Source organism: Haemorhous mexicanus, chromosome 3, assembly GCF_027477595.1.
Source record: "Haemorhous mexicanus isolate bHaeMex1 chromosome 3, bHaeMex1.pri, whole genome shotgun sequence".
Taxonomy (NCBI): domain Eukaryota; kingdom Metazoa; phylum Chordata; class Aves; order Passeriformes; family Fringillidae; genus Haemorhous; species Haemorhous mexicanus.
Window position 1 is genome coordinate 111,953,536 of NC_082343.1, and position 22,665 is coordinate 111,976,200.

Below are 22,665 nucleotides of genomic sequence, written 5' to 3' on the forward strand. Positions count from 1 at the left end.
ACTTTGACATATCTGGGAAACTGTATTTTCCCCCTTGAAAAAAAGTAAGAGTTAATTCAACTAGGACTTAAATTCAAGTTAATTTGTGTGAACAGAAGAAATGCTCTAGCAACATGGCAGCATCTGCAGAAAATATGTTCATAACTTTTTCTAAGAACTGCCATATTCAACTACTTGAGAGTGTATTTTCTTGTCACTGAATTTGCATGAAAAGCATGAAAATGCAAGTTTAGTGACTAAGACAATAATAAAAGCAGTATGGTAAATTACATACTGGTGTACTCCCCACATTGGTGAAAGCTAACAAGGTATTACCTGCATCTATGTCTGTGCAGGGTAGTTTTTTTCATGTTCAGTATCTAAAGATAATATACAACTTCATAAAGACTTTAATAAAACACTTCAAAACTCCACTCTCATACTTTATTCAATCACACAGATCTCTTTGCTCATTAGGCTCTTTATGCTCACACCTCTAGGAAAACTCTATCTCAGCTCAGCAGAAATGCTTTACATCCTTTGGGAACAGGCAAGTTCAGGAAAAAAGTTAACAGGAAGAACTGACCGCAACTAGTCTGAGTAATGTAAGTATTTCACCTAAGTAACAACAGGACTTGGCCTTTTCACCACAAAAATAAATATACTTACCTGGCAATAGATGTTTAGTGAGATTGAGGGGTGGTTTTTAATTAAGCATTGACATACGATTACAGTTATATATCATTTACAACCCAAATTCATCACTTATTCTATAGACTGTAACTAAAATGCCACACAGTATTTACTACAGGCAGCATAAAAAACATTCAAGATTTTGGGTTTGATTTTTTTTCATGACCTCTGATTCTTACTTGACATTATGATTTAACAAATAGAACCTATGATATCTCTTTTCCTGCATTCCCAATAAAGGTACATAAGAAAAAAGCCTTGGGTACACTGAGCCAGACCATTCATACCCCTTCAGTGTCTGGATGTCTAAAAATCATCTGATGTAACCCAAGTATTACTCACACATTGTCAAAGCTATTTTACACCTGTAGGTACTAAGTTTTCAACTGAATTTTTTAATTTATTTTAATCTGTTCTCTGCATTAATATCCTTGAAGACCTTAGAACATTCAGCTCCTTTGGACAGCCCTGACCAGACCAACTTCATCACTTTACAGCACTATTACCAATCAGTTTTGCTGCTTTTTACTTCTATTCAAGAGAATGTCAGGACAGTCTTTTGCAAACATGCAATCACACCTGCAGTTAAACAAGCAGGGGAGAAAAAAAAAAGAAAGAAGAAACAGAAGAGTGATGAATGGCAAGCGGCTGACGGAAAAGAGGATGAGGGAGAAATAAATGAAAAGGGATTTCTGTTCCAGTCTGTGCCAATAAAATATTTCCTTTAATACACTGCAAGCAACAGTGACCACAGGGTCATCTGCATGGTCTTTATTCAATTCTCAGTTACCCCAGAGTACAAAGCTTTCAGAGTCACAGAGGGGTTTGGGCTAGAAGGACCCTAAGACCACCCCATTTGAGCCCCTGCCATGGGCAGGGACACCTTCCACTAGACCAAGCTGCCAAAGGGAATTAGGATTTATGTTAGTTAGGTATCATTAAAAAGGTAACAAGAAAAACTTTTATGCCTTTTTCCCTCATCTCACTAATTTCTGACTTTAAATGATGCTTCTTTTGTCATTCCACAGAAATAACAAATCATTTCACAAGAAATTGAAGAATTATAAATTTAGTTGCTATTATGATTGTAATGCCAGTCCTGTGTCCATGAAGAGTAAACATCAAGCATATTAAAAATATATTAAGAAAAATGTAAAGTTTGAAAAAAAAAATCACAATGTTTGACAAGGCTTGAAGACTGCTAGAGCCTGAATTGTGTACTATTTAAATATAGATGGTGGGATGATACAGAAGCCAAGGACTTTTTCCATAATTCTAACATCTTCTAAAGTAATTTGTTACACCTGAGAGAACTGTTCAACATTAAGATTTTGCCAGCAGATTGCAGTCAGAGGGAATTCTGACTCTACTTGAATTTTTGTTTTTACTCTTCAAATTTATTGCTTTGATATAGGGAAGAATTAAAACACAGGTTGGTGGAGATTGGGGCTTGGGTTTTTTTGGTGGTGGTGGTGGTGGTGGTGGGAGGTTGATTGGTTTTACTGCAGGCTTAGGGGGTTTATTTGATTGTTTTTCTTTTTAAACAGCATTTTTAGTTATTTTAGAGAAAATTTAACCAATAAATCAGTAAATCTCTAATAGAGATACTGATGAAATCCATTGAAAGTTCACAGTCTACACCCCTTTCAATCAATAAAATGATTTATCAAATAGTATTCTTACAGATAGCCTGTTAGCAATTGTTAAAGGAAATCCCATCATAGATTGCCAAAAGAGCAATACCACACATCTGGAGATAATCTGGGTGAAAAAAAAGGACTTTATGACTGAGCAAGAGCACCTTTCTAAGAAGATGAACTAAGCCTAAAGTTGCATAGCATGGACTATCAGAAATGTCTCTTCCACAAGCTTACCACAGATCTACCACAGAGCTGTTAGGAGCTTTAACAGGCACAATTAATGAGAGGCTTTGTTAAGATTTGTGAATGTTTCAAGTGTATTCATAGCAGCTTGTTTTAAAAAGCCTTCACAAAAAGAAGCAAAGCTGAAGGGTGGCTGAAATAATCATGGTTCCACCATTCTCATGTGGCTGGGGTTTAAACACCCATGATACAAGTGAAATGCAGCCAATATTTTAGAAGGTAAGAACTCACATTAATCTGTGGAGTAAAAAGATGCTGCCTTTTCTCATATTACAAATCCTGCTGAGATCTCTCCCCAAAAATTCAGGGGACAGCTATAAGCTATAAAATATTTTACGGTGCCCAAAAGCTTCATGACTGTGTTCTTTGTGTGTACAGAATGTTAAAGCCATTCAACCTATATACACCAGATGTGCTAAAGGTACTGAACACATTTCACTACAAACAAACACGAAGTTTGGCTTATCAACAGCTAAACTGTAAATTTTTTCTTACTTTTAGTCCCCACCAGTTCCTAAAGGAAAAGCCTACTTAAAGTAACTTCTTTAACAGCTAAGAAAAACAGGCATTCAAACAAACAAAAAAAAAAGTGCATTTTTAATAGAACCCCCAAAATTTTAGTACCAATAACTGCAACTGAAAACCACGCTCACGATGTTAAGAAGAGGATGCGTATGGAATAAAGCATTTGGATTTCCTTAGAGATTGTTATCTTACCAAAATGGAGAAGGGTAGGGTAATTTCCTGACACGTAAGAAGGGAAACATGGCAAACAGGATAGGAAACAAAATCTGGAAAGAAAAGTCAAGGAGAGGAATGTCTAGAAAAAGATTCTGAACAAAAAAATTATTTTACAAAGCAGGAAAAAGAAACATTTGTAGAAGAAACAGAATTGCTTTACATGTTCAGCATGCCAGCATTACAGCTTTAGTCTTTTACAGTACTTGATTCTAATCAAACAGAAAAACATTTATGCAATTTTTCAATTAAAACTTCAAGAGGAGTTATTTCAATGTGATCAATGTTTCTAAATGGTTTTGATTATTTGTCCTTATCTGATGGATGGTGACATAATTTTGGCATGGGGTGGGTTGGTTTTTTCATAACAGAATATTAACAGCTTCTTATGCTAAACTGAAAGGGGCTCAATCTAAACCTCACTTCATGGTCAAACTATGCTGCAAAAAAACAGGACCCATATTAAAAAAAAAAACCAACCAACCAACCAAAAAAAAAAAAAAAGATTTCCTAAAAATTGATCTACCCCAGGATCATCATCTGAAGGGGGTGGGGGGGAAAATAAAAAAAAAAGACTCTGGTAAAGCAGTTGCCAGCCCCAGCCATCCATTTTCTTTCATCTTTTATTAATACCTATTCTAGTTATTGTAAGGTTAAACTGTCTTAAAATTTATATAAGGACCCAAAATCTTATTTTTTTTAACATAGCCTTGGGCTGCACAGGGTATATTATGTCTTTAGCAGCACAGTATGTAGAGAATTATAGCATGAGATTCATTACATTTTACTGGCAGGAGTTTGGATCAGTCCCTTTCCACAAGAGCAGTAGGACTGACTTATGCAGATTGTTTTAAGGAATGTCATTTTGACAAAACAGAGGATTTCTGAAACTTTCCTTCAACTGCAGCTCCTTGACCCTTCTCAGCGCTGCAGCCCCACATGAACTGCCTGAGCCTCCTCTGCTTGCTGTGCACCAAACACAACAGACCTCACTCATGAGCCCATTGTGCACCCCTGTGCCCTGCCCCATCTAGGCATTTAAATCTTTGATTTCTCCAGAAGCCTGTAAAAACTGAAGTTAGCAAATAAAAAACATTTCTTCAAAATCAAATTGTGTAAAATTATTCCTTTTCTATCACAGAATATTCTGAGTTGTAGTATATACATGAACACCTGACAGCATAGGTACTATGTTGCTACTCTGGCTATTAAAGATGTCAAGGTAACTGAATGTAAAGAAAAAAAAAAGATATTCCAGCTGTTTTCATAGGAGTTTTTCATGAGTTTAAGTGATACTATGCTATACAGTAACAGATCTAACACAACCCTAGAGATAATCACAGAATTTATTATACTAGCTAGAAAGGGGATAATCACAGAATGGCTTGGGTTGCAAGGGAACTTGAAGATCTTTACCTTCCACTGTTCCAGGCTGCTCCAAGCCCTGTGCAACCTGGCCTTGGAGTCTTCCAGGGATGGGGCAACCACAGCTTCTCTGGGCAACCTGTGCCAGGGCCTCACCACCCTCATATTAAAGAATTTTTTTCTATTATCTAACCTGAGTAGTATAACTTCTGTATTAGAAACATACATGAATTAACCTTTCCTCATATAAAGCATTTACACTTAAAAAATTTACACATATTTTAACATGCTCAATGACAAAAAGTCAGGAGTATTCTTTTCCATTCCTTAACTGCTTCAGTTCTTTCAATGCATTATTTTTATCTTCCAGATGAATTTATTATGCTTTGGACCAACTATTCTACAACTAGAATACCGTAATTTGCCTTAAAAATACATGTGTTTATACTACTTTTAAATTTATTATTACTAAAATCTTTTCTGAGACAAAAAATTGCATTTGAGATATGCAAGATGAACATTGCAGGAATAATTCACTACAGCTTTTTCTGAAGTGGTTAATCATAAAATACAAATTATTTTGAGTTTAGAAAAATATACCCACAGCAGCTGATCTCTGCCTAAGTGACACACAGAGATCTGTTATCAGTTGCACTGTCAGTCTAGGGCTAATGGTATCAACACAGTAGTTCAGAGGTTCTGATCATTAAATGTGGGTGCTTTAACCACTATCAAGAGTTTTACTGAATATATTTAGAATTAAGGAGATGTCAGGTTTGGCTCAAGGTGCTTTAAGCAAAGCCATAAGCACGTATTTAAATGTAGAATGCTCCATGCTTTTTTAAGGCCCCAATTTAAGGTATGATAAAGTCAAAATCTAGAATAGCTCTGAACTAAATCACAGGAGGCCAAAGGTAATGGCATTACCAAGAATTCTGAAGTTAGCTAGAAAAGCAGTTATCTGAATTGCAAGAGCAGAACAAACTGAACCAGCCATTAAGAAAACAATTTCATAAAAACTCAAGATGAAAGTGGCAGCAAAAAAAGCAAGCTTTCAAATTAGAAGGACAAACCATTATCTCTGTCTCCCTTCCTACCCACTGTTCCAAGACAGAGTTCAGCAGCTACCTGTGAATACCCCGCTGACATCTGCTCATCCCCTCCTGACTCTTACCTTCAGCTGCCTCCAGTGCTTTTAAAAAAATACACAGGCATAAATGCACCCAGTGGTATTTTGAATAAATCACTCAAAAAGCTTATTCCAACCCTGTAAAACACAGCAATTCAAACAGAAAGGCCCAAAAGAATATTTCTTTTCTTACCTGATTCTTTAGAGCTCTTTACCACAAGTGAATCTACCTCTACTGATTTTGGTCTGAGTGGCAATGGTTCAGAGTCTAACTTTGGTTTTGCTACTGGCTCAACTTCAGATTTTGGTCGAAGAGTAACAACTTCTCCATTAGTTCTGTGGTAAGAAAAAAAAAAAAAAACAAAACCTGCCTAGTCAAGAGAGGAAAAAGTTTAAAAGGGAAAAATACCAAGAATTAGAAGCAAACTGAAAAATTACGGTACATTTTATCACTTTCTAAAGCCTTGTTTTATAATCAAGGCTTCTGGAGATAATTCTGCTCCTATGAATACCAATTTTTCTGTTCCATCTCTTGCAGAGTCGTCAGATGTGCACAAAACCCATGTGAAAATAATCCAGAACTTTTAGGACACACTTTGGCATTTCAGTTGAAAATATTACACTTCAAACAACAGGTGAGCTGAATAATATTTTCACTAATACCTCTTAAAATAATTCAGAAATTGACTCTTTGACATTAAAGAAATCTTCCTGTACAGGAAAAAGGGCTGACAAGAACAAATTATTTCTTGCTGGAAATGGAAAAAGCCACCTTGTAGCTTTTGTTCCACTATGCATTCCTTCCATATCTGCTCACATCATTCACAAACAACAAAAACCCCAAGAACAACAATGAAAAAAAAATCCAAAGTAGTGCAACCCCGACCAAAATAAATAAAAAATAATAGGAAACATTTTCCTTTACAGTTCTTGCCATCACAAACCCATGCTGATCAGGCCTGATTATCTGGTTGGCCTGTACATGCCATATATAAACTGTGCCCCTTTCATTAATTCACCTCCCAAAGCCTGTAAGTTTAATTGCAGTAGAAAAAGAGACAGCAGCCTGATCTCCCTAAAACAATGCTAAAAACTTTCAGACATTTAAATATCTCTAAGATTTAAAGGTTTCGATTATTAAAGGACCACAGCTTACTACAGACCTCTATATTACTACACATGTGCATCCCTTTAGAACAATAATTATTTTCTAAGCTGGAAAAGAATATGACTTGTGGTTTTAAAAAAAATAATCTTTACTTGGGAAAGCCTCCAAAATACCAAGTGAATATAATACAATTCTATACTGAAAAGCTATTTAAGGTGCAAGCTCTTCGATGCAGCAGCTTTATTTGCACAAGGCCAAGTGTATCACAACCTCACTATCTCATGGTTCTTTCAAGCCAACTGAACATCCCAAAGGGACAGTTACCAGTCAGCTGTTGGTTTACACTTCTGGGTAAGGACCTAGCAACTGCTGCAATGGAGACAAAAAGGAAAATTCTATGTGTGGGAGACTGTATGGATGCAAAATTAGTTTTAGTGAAAGTTTCAAACTCACAAGGAAAAAAAAAATTAAGTAGATCTAGAAGAAGTATTTGTACCTCTTTATCCAGTAACTCAAGTGAGAAGGCTCAAGAGTAGAGAATCCGAATGTGGTTCTGTAATAAGTGCTTCCTTCCCCAGGAGCAGACAGGAGCCACAGTGAGTACCTTTTGCACAGGTACCTGTGCTCAATTCTTCCTTTTCATCTATCTTACCCTATACAAAGTGCTCAAGCCTTGAACACTGAGGTAGCTCAAATTTTCAGGGTTTTTTTTCAACACAATAATAATTCTCAAGGGCCATGCCCACATTCTTTTACTCCACCCTGTTACTGTAGCTACAGCAGCCATCAGATCAGCAATTTCATCTGCCCCATGGTCAGTTATGCTCTAATGCCAACTCTGAGATGGATTCAATCTCTCAAAGGATTTGAAAGGCCTAAGTTCATATTGATAAAGACTTGGAGAACTAAGACAATGGTAGGTATAAGGCAAAACTTATCCTTGCATCCTTTTCACCCTTAAAGCACACATTTCTTCCCAATTCATCCATGAGGGAAGATCAAACAACAAATCAAACTGAATATACTTGGTGCCTGCAGTTTCAGTCATACTGACTTGGATGCAGATGATGGCAAACCAGGTTTGTCTGGACGTTTTGGGTGCAGGAGCCCTGCTCTCAGTAGGCTGTTGGTCTTGCTTGGAGGAATAGGCTTCTTGGGTGGTACTTGAGGAGCTTGTGGCTTCAAAGGCTTCTGATCCAAAACTCCTTTTTCATCTGACAAAGGAAGTCACATTTTAAAAACTCAGGTTGTCTAGAATTCTTACACTGCTAATCAGTTAGAAAGGACCCGCTGTCAGAAATCATTCTCTGAAGATCAAAATGAAAAATACATAAGCAAGTGTCTTAAATGACACCTTATCAAAACACACAAACTACTTACCTGAGCTCAAAAAGATTTATCTTAGAGTAAGATAAATCTTCCTATGACACGAAACAGTAGTAACAAATTATGGATTCACATTATTGCACTGCAAATGACAGCTAAGAACCAAAAATCTATGCACTGCTTTGTCTTTTCTACAAATTCATTTGATTTTCTTTTAAAGAGGAAGGGGTTTTTATTTTGTTGTAACTAGACATCTTACATACACAAGCAGCATAATTTATCTATGGAAGAAGGGGAGGAGAGAAATTAATTTTTATCTGAATAGCTAAATTTACTTTATCTAAAGTCTGCCTTTCTACAAAGAGATGGAAATTAGGTATGGATAATACAAAAAAAAAAAAAAAAAAAAAAAGGTTTATTTATTTGTTTAATGACTACATGACCTAATTGAATCCTGTACAGAGGAGCTGGCATACAACATATGGGACACTGAAAAATTCAAGCTGCTTTACAAGCAATAGTTGAATACCTTTGAACCCATGTGTCCTAACTCTACCTTGGTGGATAGCCTGAGCAAACCTTCTACCTTTCCCTGTAAAACCATGCCACAGTTCAGTATACACAAAGTACTGAATATTCTAAAGAATAATTGTTAGGTTACAGCAAAGGGTTACAGTTCTTTACAGTTACTGCCCTTATAGGGCAGTAAATCAGCACACTGGGATGGAGAGATTGACCTTCAGCTTTGATTCTCCCCATCCTCCCCTTCTGCAATTTGCTTTTAAGCAAGTATTGATCTGGTGGGAAATGTTTATATATGCTACAGACCTGGGAGCAGGGCTGGATATTTTCTTCAGCTCCATACCAGCAAAGCGCCTGAACTGCCAGGTCTAGGACTGACTTCCTTTGGACCAGTCCTGCAGCCACTGAGCACCCTCCAACCCCAAAACAGGAAGAAGCCAATGTTCTTTCAGAGGAGTATTGGTAAGCAAACAGATCCTAGAAACACTTCTGCCAAAAGCATTGCTCAGGGGCAGAACTTCCTGCTTTGGGACACTTGAACATCAGGAGGAGAAATGAGCAAAAACAAACTGGCTGCCATTTCCCTGCAGTCTCTCAGGATGGAGCTAAGAACACAGGATGCTGAAGCAATGGAAGGATTTGCCACACGGTGGGGCTGCCTGCCCTGTGAAAAGCAGCACATCAGCAGCGCCAGCCACTCCTGCCTCCACATCCAATATACAACATTGCCAGTTTAAACACCCAACAACAGTCAGCACTAACTGCAGATCAATCAGCTTTTTTGAAGCTGTGCTGAGAACAAGTTGAAAATTACCCCTTTTGCTTTTAAAAATAAGAGAGTTCATAAACAGGGCAGAAAAAAATGCTGTCATCAAACCCTACTCCTGAACTCTCATCTGTCAATTCTCCCTTCTAATACTCCCACTCAGAATCTGAATATAAAAAATGTCTATAGCTAAGTGGAATAAGTTAATACCAAAGGCCAAGGTTCGCCATGAGCACAGAAACTGGGCATTTCTGCGGGACAAAATGACATGTCTTTTTTGGATTTTGCTCCTCAATGAAAAAGAGTGTTGGCTAAAAATGAACAGTTTAGTAATGGAAAGGAAAGATACAAATCTGAAGACATTTACACTGGAAAGTTTCTACATGACACCACTAAGTGTCTTTCACTGTAAATACAGAAATACTCATAGAAACTCTACTTTGAATTTTTGATCAATTTTTGATTGCAATTAAAGGCAGATTAGACTCCCAACAGGCATAAAAAATGACATGGTTTGATAGCTTCTGATTAGAGCAGCTCAATTAATATTTTTTTTCTGAGAACTTGTTACAGAACAATTTCATACTTAATAGGTTCAATTACTAGTATTAACAGGGCTACTTTATCAGTGCAATACAACTGCACTGATAAATGGGTATATCTTCCAGTAAAATGCTAGCGCTGTCTAAAAAAGTAATTTCTATGACCTGATCTGCAACTGAATCCATAACAAATTTTTCCTCCTTCATTTCCTGTAGCTCAGTAAAGAAGAGTTCTCTACCTTATGTAACTTTGTAAAAGACTTCACATTCCTGTGTGTTTTAAATGGTGTCACTCAGTATTTTTTCCTATATTCCTGAATGAACAGTTGAGCTCAACTATGCAAAGATTAACACTATAATCCAAACAGAACCAGTTTAAAATTAAACTTGTTTCAGTTTAGAAGTATTTAAAAGGAGCCAGGAGATCAACATTTCTGGAATCATACAGTTGATCTTAATTCACACCTGAAGATACTGCTCCAACAGATAAAAATTACTGTTTGCTCACATTCAGAACAAACAGAACTGACTTTAACAAGTGTCTTTCATATTCAATACCTGAGAGGGTGCCTTGTTAAAATGGGGGTTATAAAAACTGCCTAAGGAAGCCAAGAAACCCATCAGGAGCCACACTGGTAGAAATGCTGGTCAGCCACAGTTCTCCATTCACAGGACCGAGTGGTTTTGTAATTTGGTTAAGCTGCAGGAACACCAGGATTTATTCTGCAAGGCCCAACCAGCACATTTGTTTAAGCTTCTCACTTTTAAACACAATCAAACATTTTCACTTGGCAAGTTTTTTCAAACATGGAAAGAAGCCCTTTAGAATCTGTTTGGGTGACAACAGTAGCTTTGCCTCTGGAAAAAGGTGTCCTTTAAATTTCAAGAATAAAGTAGCAAATGTCTCCAAATTCAGTGGAACTTGAAATTATGGAATATAGCAAGAAATATCAGGATAAGAAATGTCTATTTCTGAGACTGTAGCGTCTGTCTAAGGAGTCTTGTACCTGCTCTGTGTAGCTCTTTCAAAGTACTTTTGACCAGACTGATTTTTGCAACAGTTGAGCTTTGCCTTACTTACTACTGCTGCTCAAAACTGCAGCCACTGTCACAGAACTACACCTTCAGGAATTTAATAGCAACTATGTTACTGTGCAATATAATAACCAATCTTCAGAAAGTCATGTAATAACAAGAAATAAACATTTTAACAGAGTGTAGCAGTTCCACTAATCACTCAAAAGACATTTTTTGTAACAACACAGATAGGACAACTTCAGTAAATGGCGTCAAGGGAGTTTGTATGATGGCTCCTGAACAGAGACCCTATTGCCAGAGCAGCCAAGTCACCATGAAGAAAATTGTCCTTACCTTTTTCTTCTGGCCTCAAAGAAAGGAATTTCTTCTCTCCAGCTGGCAATTCAGGTCTTGAAGCTGAATGAAAATGCAAACCACAGACATTTTTCAAAGAGCTTTAATTATCTTGGTCACTAACTAAAAATAAAACTAATGCCAAGTTATGCCTTCTCTTTTGCAAGGAGTGTAATGCCATTTATAAACACTTACTTGAGCCCAGAAAACGGTGAGCCATTGTTAAAATGTTTCCAAAGTAGGCTCCATCAATTTTAAAAATATACAGCAACAGCAAAATATATAAAGTATGAAAAGTAAACAAGGTGTGACTATGGCTGCATTAATAAGAAATAAAAAGCTACTTCTAAATTTTCTTTTGAAGTCATACACTTCTTCTGCAATTTAGTATTTTCTCAGATCACCAGACATGTACTACATACCTGGACTTTTAACTGGAGGTGGAGGTTTCTTTGGCTTCTGCAAAATCAAGAGGAAAAAAACCAAAGTCAAACAAGCAAGCAAGCAGATATTCTCTGTATCTAAGACAGCCTCATTTGTGTTTTGTTTTGCATACTGTAACATGGAGCTTGTTTACCAGCTGATTTCAAAGTATTTCACAAAGGAGGAAATCAATTCAGACAGGAAACACAAAGACCTGGAACAATTACTGATATCTCCCAGACAACCAGTTATAAAAATTCAGGAACAAAATTCAGGTCCATTGAAATTAAATCAGTGCTTCAGCAATGTGCATAAACAGAGGGAAAAAAACCCTAAATCCAGTAATTTTATCTCTTGTAGTCCAAAGAATTGCTCTGATCACACTCATTTTGGTTTCAATATGTAAACCCCAATCTTAGTACAATGCCAGTTTAAAAGGGTAACCAGGTAATTTTTTTAACCAAAATGTTCACTTACACTAAAAACAGATTTCTGAATTAAGTATCAGAGGAATGGCTTCAATGAATAGATGCTGGCAGCATTTGTCTCAAAGACTGCAGTTACATCAAAAACATTGATTTGAGCCCCCTTATCATTATATTTAAGTGGAAAAGATGGGCAAACTATGCCAGCCATTAAAATTTAAAATGTACAAAGTATCACAATGTAACAGTTTGTACATTGAAATTACTATTCTGAAACAGTCATTCATCACTTTCTGATACACGTGGAAGTTGAATCTCTGTCCTGCTGAAAGGAGACTGGCACCTCTCTGGAGAGATCCCAACCACTCATCCTTGGAATATGATTAATTAAATTGCTTTAGAAGAGGGGTCTTTCTGGTTGTACTAAGGACAAGATTCCCTGATAAAATTATACAAAAGCCTACAAAACCACTTTTCTTTACACAGCTACAGCTGAAACCATACAGGCTCTAACACAGCCCCTCCAAAACCACCCTGCAGTGGGAATTTTTCAAACAGTTGCTATGGATGGATTTCACTTCTGCACCCCTACAGCTATTGAATAAGCTCTTTTTAATGCAACAAGATTTTATTCTAACATGTGAAATGTAATTAAGCAACCAGGAGAACCCATATTCAGTTTCTTTCTCTGGTTTCAGAGGACACAAAAGCGAGTGTACCTAAGTAACAAGATTCTATTTTCTTTCTTCCTAAAAAAGTAACTACATTATCCAGCTGTGCAGCATTGCTGCCTGTACCAAAAACAATTAAACAGAGTTCAGCATCAACTTGCCATTATACAGTTCTGCTCTGTGTTTTCATGAAGTCAGTATCAAATAGCTGATTACGATCACCAGCCATCCAATGCCCTGAACCTGAAAGCTGCTCAGTGCAAGGTGAATCCTTGTGCTGAGACACTGCACACAAAGCAGAATAAAGGATCAAAGCAGGGAAATGCTGTTTAGGGTAAGATAATGGTTTTCCACCCCTCTCTGTAGGAAACAACTCTGTATTGTGAAATAGCAACCCTACCTACCCTCTGTTCTTGTATTTTATGGCATTTATGCCACTCTTGCACAGCTGAGAATCCATCTGTAAAGAAAATTCTGACTGGCGGTAGGTAGGTTTCTATGTATGTGAGGCAACTCAGAATAAATTATAAATTAATAACTCCTGGTCTGGAGCTGAACCCATTCCACCTGGAGCTGATGTACATTTGTGCATTAACACAACCATCTTTGCTACACAAATGTAACAGAACAAAAACATCACACTAATCTCAAAAAAAAAAAAAAAAAAAAAACATTGTAAAACAAGGACCAAAATTATAAGATCATTGAGTACCACATACAAACAAGAATTTCTACAAGTTAATACATGAGATGGTAAAAAAATATTTCTGAATCCCACTCAAAAAATATCTTTCGTATACTGCAGCCTACTGCAAGTTTTGACATCGAAAAATCCCAGTCAGACCCAGAAGGGTCACTCAACATTTTGTAATTACAGTTACTTAAGGACTTGAGATGGAAAAACCCAACATCTTATCTCCTTTCTAAACAGTAAGGGTTTAATTCAGTAATCAGTAACATGTAACACCATACTATCAGAACAACATCCTTTTCTAAATGAGCTGATCATCCTCATTAATTAGAGTTAATCTCAAAAAAAAAAGGCCTCCCTTTAATACTTATGGACCAGTTAAACACAAAGATTAACCTTTTCATCTTTCTTCTTTTATACAACTAGGTCAAGATAAAGTTAAAACTGCCACAAATGTAATATTTTAAGCAGCATAAAGTGCTGTGACCTCTTTTATTCTCTGCATTTTTATTAATAGTTTTTTGTGATACTAAACAATAGGTGTAAGAACTTACAGGGAAGTCTTTATCAGACTCTTGTATTTGAACAGCAAAGTTATCTGGGAAGACTCCTTCTTTACCATTGAGTTCTCCTCTCCACCAGCCTGGCTCTCCAGTGTCCTAAAACAAACAAGAGGTCATTTTAACCAGTATTTACCTCTTCCCCAGAACAGATACAGTTACACAACAGCTTCTTTCCTTTTACTCACAACAAAGTAATTGTTTCTCTGAAATGGGCCAACTTAACAAGGGGAAACAGTTACAGATTGGATCAGGTTTGGTCAGTTTTTGTTTGTTTTCTAAAATGCAGGATGAAATTATATTACATCATATAAGATAAGGGTGTAAGGATAAGATCTGCAAAGGGAAGGCAAGTACATAAACCCAGTTAAGACCTAACAAACAACATTTGATCTTCTCAGCTTCCTTGACCAGCAAGTTATTCAGTAAATACTCCAAATGTTATTGGCATGACGCACAATTCTACTAAATAAAAGTGATTCTGATGTGATGGATCAGCTCCACTGGTCTGAAAAGGGTGAAGAAGCAGAAGAATATACCTCCCTGAGAGAAAAAATAACCACACTATGAGAAAATACAGTATTGGATAATTAATTCAGTGGCAGAGAACTCCATTACATGATATTACTGGATGAAGGCCCCTGTCCATAACAGAAAGTACGTTGTTATATTCTACTAGCATAAATAACAGCTTTCCCCTGTGCCTCAGATCCAAAAAAAATCACAGAAACCTACAATGGTTTGGGTTGAAGGGACCTGAAGGATCACCCAGTTCAAACCTCCTGCCATGGGCAGGACTCTGTCTGGACAACTCTTCTTAGCTCCACTTTGGACCAGAGTGTGCTTGGCATAAATTGGTTTAAAAAGACAGAGAGGCAAAACATTGAGTGGAGATGGGGCAAGGATTGCTGTGTTTACAAAAGGGCCTTCCATAACTACTCTTTTCCACTGTACTTATGATCAATGATGCTCATCATATCAATTATTTAATTCCATAAAATTAAAATCTTAATAAAGAAAAATGTGTAAAGTCTTCTGCAACTGAGTGAAAGTTGAAGAGGAAACTTTCCACTTTTTTAGGAAAGTCATTATTTCTTAATATAGGCAAGCATATAAACTAACAAAAGACTGCAGAATAGTTCAGGGAAATTAATTATGGGTAGGTTTATTTTCGGTTTAGAACCATCTCTGCATCAAAATGATATATCAAAAAGGTGCTTTCAGAATTCAACACAAATGAGAACATTCAACTAAACAAACATGTTTCTCTTACAGACAGAAAGTATCACTAATTTCTGTCCGGTTATTCTGAATCCCCAGGGAACAAGAACTGTTTCTGAAGGTAAAGGGGCTGTTTGCAAAGCTTTTCCCATTTCCTCACTGAAAAGGCATTTGGTACTGAGTGTACACTGATCCCACTGGCCTTTGAGGACCCCAAGATAACCTCCCACTCTGGAACAACCTTTGAAGTCACCTGTACCTCCACCAAGTGCAGAAGCAAAGAGTTGACTCTCACACAAGAGAAAACAGTCTACAGGAATATCTGCTCCAGCAGACCCTCCTGCTTCTCAATTTATCCACAACCTCCCTGTACAAAATTCACCAAAGCCATACACATGGTCAGAGCAGACCAAACTTTCTTACCTTACTGATTATTTGAATGATCTCGCCTTCTTTAAAGCTAAGTTCATCATTTGAGCCATCATAGGAAAATATTGTCCTGCAGTATTCCTTGGCTGGAACAGAGGAGCACAATTAATCTGGATACCATGGGTAGTAACATTCATGATAAGAGCTCACTTATGCTGTCTGAGAGCTGAGAAATTCACACCGTAATCACACTTTCCTTCTAGACCAGTCACCTAAGACTGATTTATGAATATTCAATGAAAGGAAAAATAAGATTTTATACTTATTGAGCAAAGGAAATAGATCTTTGAGAAGTTAGACGTATAAGCCCCAAAGCATTTTTTTTCACAACAGCAACTTAATTCAAGCCCTCTGATTTCAGAGGGAGAAAAAAGGCATTAAAAGTGTAACAGTTAAAATTGTAACAGCACATCTACCCCCCCAATAGCATTTACCTATTCAATTTTGAGCTACTTTACACAAAAATGATTTCAAGCTTATTAGAGTTATGTATTTTCTCAAAATTGATCTAAACTTCAAATTTGCAGCCCTAATTAAATACAGGCAGCTGTTTTCAAGTGACATCCTTTATTAACATCTACAGCTACAGAAATTTCAGGCAGCAGACTTCAGAAATTGTGCAGTGAAACCACGTAACTAAAGAAAAGGCATTCCTTGGCTAAGCACCTGAAACCAGAGCTCATCTGAGCCATCAACTCTCGGCCACAGCCTCTTCTGCAAAAGCAGAAAGAATAATTCTTTTCTTTGCATTTGGAACAGCTCAAAACTAATCCATTTTAAATTGTGGTAACAACTGAAAAGGCAAGAGGATTTGTTTTCCTTTCCCACACTGGCACGAAAACAACCATGAGAAAGGCCAAAATACATAAACACAGACTTTTTAACCCCAACACATTTTAAACAATTTAGCAGCTATAAAAGTTGTATTTCTATATCTGATACACTAAGAAAGAGGAAGCAAACAAAAAGGACTCTCTAGGTGCTGCCATAACCGATCAGGTGTTTGGCACTGACAGCACAATGAGCAGCTGCTTCACCCTCCAGTTAGAGCAGCACACCATCAAGCCACAGAATCATCTGCAATTCTTAATGACAGCTTTTGCTGGGTGGCAAGCGAAGAAATTAGTTGCAGTCAAACCTTTTTGCTGTTGATGTGGTTTGTTTAATCAAGATACACATATTTAGTTTAAAAATCCACAAATTGTATTCACAAATAAAAATGAGTAATAACCATTATGTTAAAATGCCAAAGTATGCCAAGCTTAAAGAGATAATATATACAGATACTGTATCCTAACATAACTGGGGGGAAAGAGGGGTCAAATTGTGATTATTTTACTTTTTAAAGAAAATATTTTTATATACTTGCACCGGAGGCCAAAACAAACTTCCAAAACCAGAAGAGCCTCTCTGAAAAATAAGCCAACCTAGCCTAAACATTACAGAGATCTGTGTTTATCTTAGAACCTGGTCTCTCAAAACTGTGGATGAGACACATTGACTACACTATGGTCTATATTTAAATAAAACAGTAAGGAAGAAAAGCAAGCTGTCTTCCTAAGGTTTAAGATGTTCTTATCTGGTGTCTATAGGTATCACCTACTGATGTTCTCCTACAGCTTCTATTACCGCCACATTTAAGTTCCTCTCTGATATATTTGCATCTCTGGGAAAGGCACTCAGCATGGCTACAGGATCAGACCAACTTCCATGCTTTAAGCATGAGATGCATCTGAAACTATTAAAAGAGCTAAACACTGAATGTTTTGGGTGTCCAGCACTGAACGTTTGAATTTTTTTTCTAGGCAGAGTTGAGTTAATTTTTATGCATATTTTTAGACAAGTCAAATTTCACAATGCTCAGGGCTGCACATTGTCTTGCTGGTTCTTAGAGTAATAGCACTGGAATGGTTTAAAAGCAAGATGCCTGAGTTTTCTTATTTCTGCAAATGATGCATTCCACAGAAAACATCACACCAAAATAAGGTACTTTCACATAAAACAAAAATATACTTAAAATTACAATACAGAAGTTGACAAAATGTCTGCTCTGGAACTGGGGAAATGAGTAGTCTACACATCACATAATCAAAGTTAATTTTTCATAGGGATTGGCAGTCCCACAAGATGTTTTCGGTTGACTTTTAAATATCTCTCTTGATAAAACTGTGCAATTTGGCAGCTAAATTAAGTCATAAATTTTTAAGAGATAAAAAAGAAAAAGAAAAAAACAGCATAAACAGAACCACAATGGAACTGGATTATGAAGGGAAGAGACCTCAATACAACCTAAGCACCAACTTTCAGATTCATGCTGCCACCTCCACAGAAAATCCTGAGCCTACAAAGGAACTCGTGTAACTTGGTGACAGAAATTGTGCTGGGAGACTGTTCCATGGAAATAGGTCTCCAGCATCCCATCAGAATCAAACCAGGCAGAAAGTAAACAACATGTCAACAGAAAATTAATGCAAAATGACTGTTGCAATAAAAGTTCCTATCCCAGCCTTATTTTGTTCTGGGAGACAACCCTACAAATGTTTTTGATTCTTTTTCTAAAGAAATAAAAGCAAAAATTCATTTAGATTATTTTGCACTAGCATAACTCCTCAAAGGTACAGAACATTACACAAAACTCCAGTATATGCAGACATTTTAGATTTTAACACCAAAAAAACAAATTGATACCCAAATAGTTCATAAGAAAGGACTACCTTTCTACTACTACTAACAGATGTAAATATTCATCAGCCTTACCTTTTGGTTTACTTTCAGCTTCTGGTTTTATTATTTCAGGTGTGTTTTCAGTTTTTGTTGTACTGGGAAAATGAATTAACTTTGTTCCAGGGGGATGGTTAGGTAATGGCTGTATTAAGGGAAAAGAACTTTGTTAACAAAAATTCTTTCGAGTTTTGTTTGTTATTAGGCTACAGAAGATACTGAATTTTTCATTAGCTGAGATGATGAAAATTACCATCTCCAAGAGATTTAATGAGTTTTCCCACTAAGTACTAGGCTTGCTGTATTTACTTTATTACAGACACTGCAATTAGAGTTTGTCTACTGGTCAAAGACAGAGCACAGCTTTCAAACTGGAAGCTGATCTCAGGATATGGCCAAATATACTTTAGCAATTTTATTTCAGCAGTTCCAGGTGTTACTCTCCCATTAGCCTGAATATTGCCTCCTCCAGCACATAACAGAAGCAGTTAACAGTTAACAGCTCTGCTCACAGTAACTCTCTGGCCATGCTTACTCTGCACTGGAATAAGGCAGGGATACTCAGCAGCCATACAGCACCTCAGACAAGCAGTTTTTAACTACTCAGACAAATGAACGAGAACATGAAAACCCTGTCCCAGCTTCCTTTCACTCTCAGCAATTTGTACAGAACAGTTCAAGTGTCACCAGAGATTTCTCCTAAATGAAAAAACAAAGAGGCACTGCCACAAGTTTCAGAGTTAACATCTAACTAAAATAAATTACAGAATATTTCATTTTTCCCCTCAGAAACTCACTGAGCTACCAGGCAGATTCTGACACCTTCAGCTGCATCCACTTCTTCACACCCAGAGCTACAACCACAGAATATGATCTTACAGTCAGTACTCACCTGAGCAGCCCTAGCATTACTGATATGAAAAATCCCCCTGCCTTTAGTTACTCTGCTCATTTTCATGGACAGTTCAACTTTGCAGATCTTCTACTGCCAGAGAAACTGCATTTACTCTCCTCAGAGCCAGACAATGCCTGTAGGCTGGTGCTTGGTGCCTCTGACATACCATAGAGGAAGCCAAGGTCACTTGGGATGCTCCTGCAGTACACCTATGCAATTTAACTCTCTCCAGAATGGTATATGGAGGAAGCACTAAAATAACCGTCCACTGAGATTAAACACCTCCAACATGGAAACAGTCCTCTGCATTTCCCCCTTCCAACATAAGATGCAATTAGGAATAAGAGAGGAAGTTTAGGCAGACAGGGTATAAATAGCCTGAGCCCATGTGGGATGCTGGGAGAGCAGGAAGGATCTCCTGCAGCAGCATATACACTCTTGGGCCCTTCAGATCCATCAGTGCTCAGCCTTCCCGTGCTGAACAGCCTGAAATTTCCAAGGGAAAAGAGACCTCTCTTCTCTACACAGCTTTCTTTTTTTTTTTCTTACTGTCTTAAAAGACTGACAGTGCTCTCCGAGCATTTCATCAGCTAACCCCAACGCAAGTTAAGCACAAATCCAAGGAAGCCATCTATTTTTACAAGAGCTTCATGAGAATGATCTCCCTGGGGCTCCCCATGCTGTTCTGTAAGTCTGTCCACATGTGGGATGACTTTGGCAACAAGTATAAGTGGAATATTAAGTGCTAAACTAAATTGTTTATTTCTATGACATTAAGCCATGTAAAACTGTTTTCTCACTTCATTTCCTCTCTTGATGAGAAATGATCTACCAGACCTTTCCAGACAGGCAAACCAGAACTGCATAGTACCAGCATTCTTCATTGCATATACATAGTCAAACAGAACAATTCAAAAGGTCTGAGCAGACTTCCTATTAATTGCAGGAGTTTGGAAAGGCTCTTTATATTCCCAAGTGATAAGGCAGACAGTAGGGAAGCACCCTTTTGAATGATCAATCTCATGACAAGAAAGCAAACTGGAAGCTCGGTCCTGAAAACCTACTCTAACAGCATTCACATGAACATCGCAGTAGCGATCACAGACTGCCACATCAAGGGACAAAGGGGAGGAATGATGAGAATCCATGTGACTTCACAGAACCATGGAAAAGTCTGAGCTGGAAGGGACCTTCAGTGACCATCCAAGTCCAGCTCCCTGCCATGAGCATGGACACCTTCCACAGAACCAGGCTGCTCAAAGCCCCATCCAGTCTGGCCTTGAACCATTCCAAAGATGTAGTAACCATAACTCCTGTGGACAACCTGTTCCAGCACCCCACCTCTCTCACCATGAAGAACATCTTCAGCATCTCCCACTTTTCTTCCTAAGTCTCCCCTCTTCTATTTTAAGCCATTGCCCCATGTCCTCTCATTACAGACCTCAGTAAAAAGTCTCTCTCCATCTCTATATTGAAAGGTTGCAGTAAGGTCTGCCACAGACCTTCTTTTCTAAACAACATTTTCTTTAGGAAGCAACATTCCCCGAGCTTTAAACAGAAGGCAACACACTTGCAACTTTTCCAAATCATCTGATGCTCTGATCAGACCAGAAACAAATACTACACACACCATGCCATTGCTCTGAGCATTGCTATTGAGGGAAAACACACTCAAGGAAGTCTCTGGTCCTCCTTTCTCCCAGGGACTCATCTCACTTTTTGCCCTACATCATTACAATTATTACCATGGCAGAAGAAAACAAATCACTCTCCAGACAGCATTAATGACCATGACCCACAAACAAAAATTGAAATAGACAAAGACTTTAAAAGCTTTCTTGATCACCTGAGTCAAAACTGAAACTCTGGCCTATCTCAGCTGCCTTTACTTTACCAAAAGCTGAAAATCCATATATAAGGTCTTGGAATAATAAACTCAATTTAAAGGACTGAGTATTGTTGCTGTGCTTCCTAGGGATTCAGATCAAAATAAAATTCAAACAAAGAATAAAAGGGCTCCTTTTCCCACTCAGACATAAAAAAATGGGGAAAAGAAAATCCAAAATCCTAGAACTGCATTTCTCAGGCTTCCACAGCTAGTAATTCATGAAGCTTGGCAGCACTTACTGAAGGTAATGGCAGCTGACACCCAGAACAGCAATCTCAACATGTGCCAAAATTTGAGAACAAAACCCCAATAAGCCAAAACACAAAAAAATGCCAAAATATTCCTCGTTTTAAAAGACAAGTTTAACTTATATTTGTAGACTTAATCTTCTCCCAGACTATACATAAAGTTTGTTACAAGGTGAACCAGAGGGACCTCATATTGCAGATGTATTTGAGATGCCTCTGTGTCTACCACCATGTGGCTCTGAAAAGAGAATTTATGTATCAGCTTGGCTTTCAGTCTCTAATGGTTTAAATACCAAGACATTTGAACAGACCTTTCGGAATCAATATTGAATACAAATTACTGTGAGACATATTCAAGGGGATTTGTTTTGTTTTATAGGCAAGAGCCCTATGAGAGGGTAATGGTCAGATTCCAGATCTCCTAAATTATTTTTACAGGAAATCTCAAAAGAACAATATGTACCACAACAAACCTTATCTTGCTTTTTATCTTCTGATTCATTACTGGATAATCTTGTTTTAAGTTTCACTGAGCCTTCCTTAAAGATATCTCCAAATCCAACACCTCGGATTTTCTTTGGCTGTGCTGGTCCCAAAGCAGGTTCACTCCCATTTCCTGGAGAGGTCACAGGTGAGGTAGGACTATTGAAAACAGGCTCTGAAAATAAAATAAAAAAGTAAAAGCTATTTTAAAAGCTGAAATTATTTATTTGCTCTTCTGGGAAAAAAGTGGAAGCAGCACAGCTTCGTGCACTGCTCCTGATAAAGAGCTTTTCAAGGAACACCACTGTAGCTGTAAAACCTCACACTTGTTCTCATTTTATATTTAATGTAAGACCAACTTAAATCACACCAGTTTTGCCCTGATTACTCTGGCAACTAAGTCAACATCTCACTAATTTTTGTCATTTCAATTAGCACTCAGGGTCCACAACCTGTTAACATCAGTGTTTTCCATGAGTTTTATGAAATGCTGCTTACGCACTCTCTGAAAATGGCGTTTTAGTCCATTTAAAAGCTTCTCATTTGAACAGCTACAGCCACAGAAAGCAATGATCAGTAAAGGTCCAT

The 22,665-nt window shown here is 37.5% G+C and overlaps 1 protein-coding gene across 3 annotated transcripts in view; it reads right to left on the reverse strand.

The window, feature by feature from the left end:
- CD2AP (CD2 associated protein) overlaps positions 1–22,665 on the reverse strand; it is a 76,441-nt gene that overhangs the window by 6,205 nt on the left and 47,571 nt on the right. For all 3 annotated transcript variants that reach the window (XM_059843002.1, XM_059843001.1, XM_059843004.1), the window contains 8 exons: positions 22,068–22,252; positions 18,600–18,708; positions 15,837–15,928; positions 14,187–14,291; positions 11,845–11,881; positions 11,423–11,485; positions 7,950–8,109; positions 5,981–6,123 (listed from right to left, as the gene is read on the reverse strand). In XM_059843002.1, the coding sequence (XP_059698985.1) occupies positions 5,981–6,123; positions 7,950–8,109; positions 11,423–11,485; positions 11,845–11,881; positions 14,187–14,291; positions 15,837–15,928; positions 18,600–18,708; positions 22,068–22,252 (894 nt within the window). The remainder of the gene's footprint in view (positions 1–5,980; positions 6,124–7,949; positions 8,110–11,422; positions 11,486–11,844; positions 11,882–14,186; positions 14,292–15,836; positions 15,929–18,599; positions 18,709–22,067; positions 22,253–22,665) is intronic.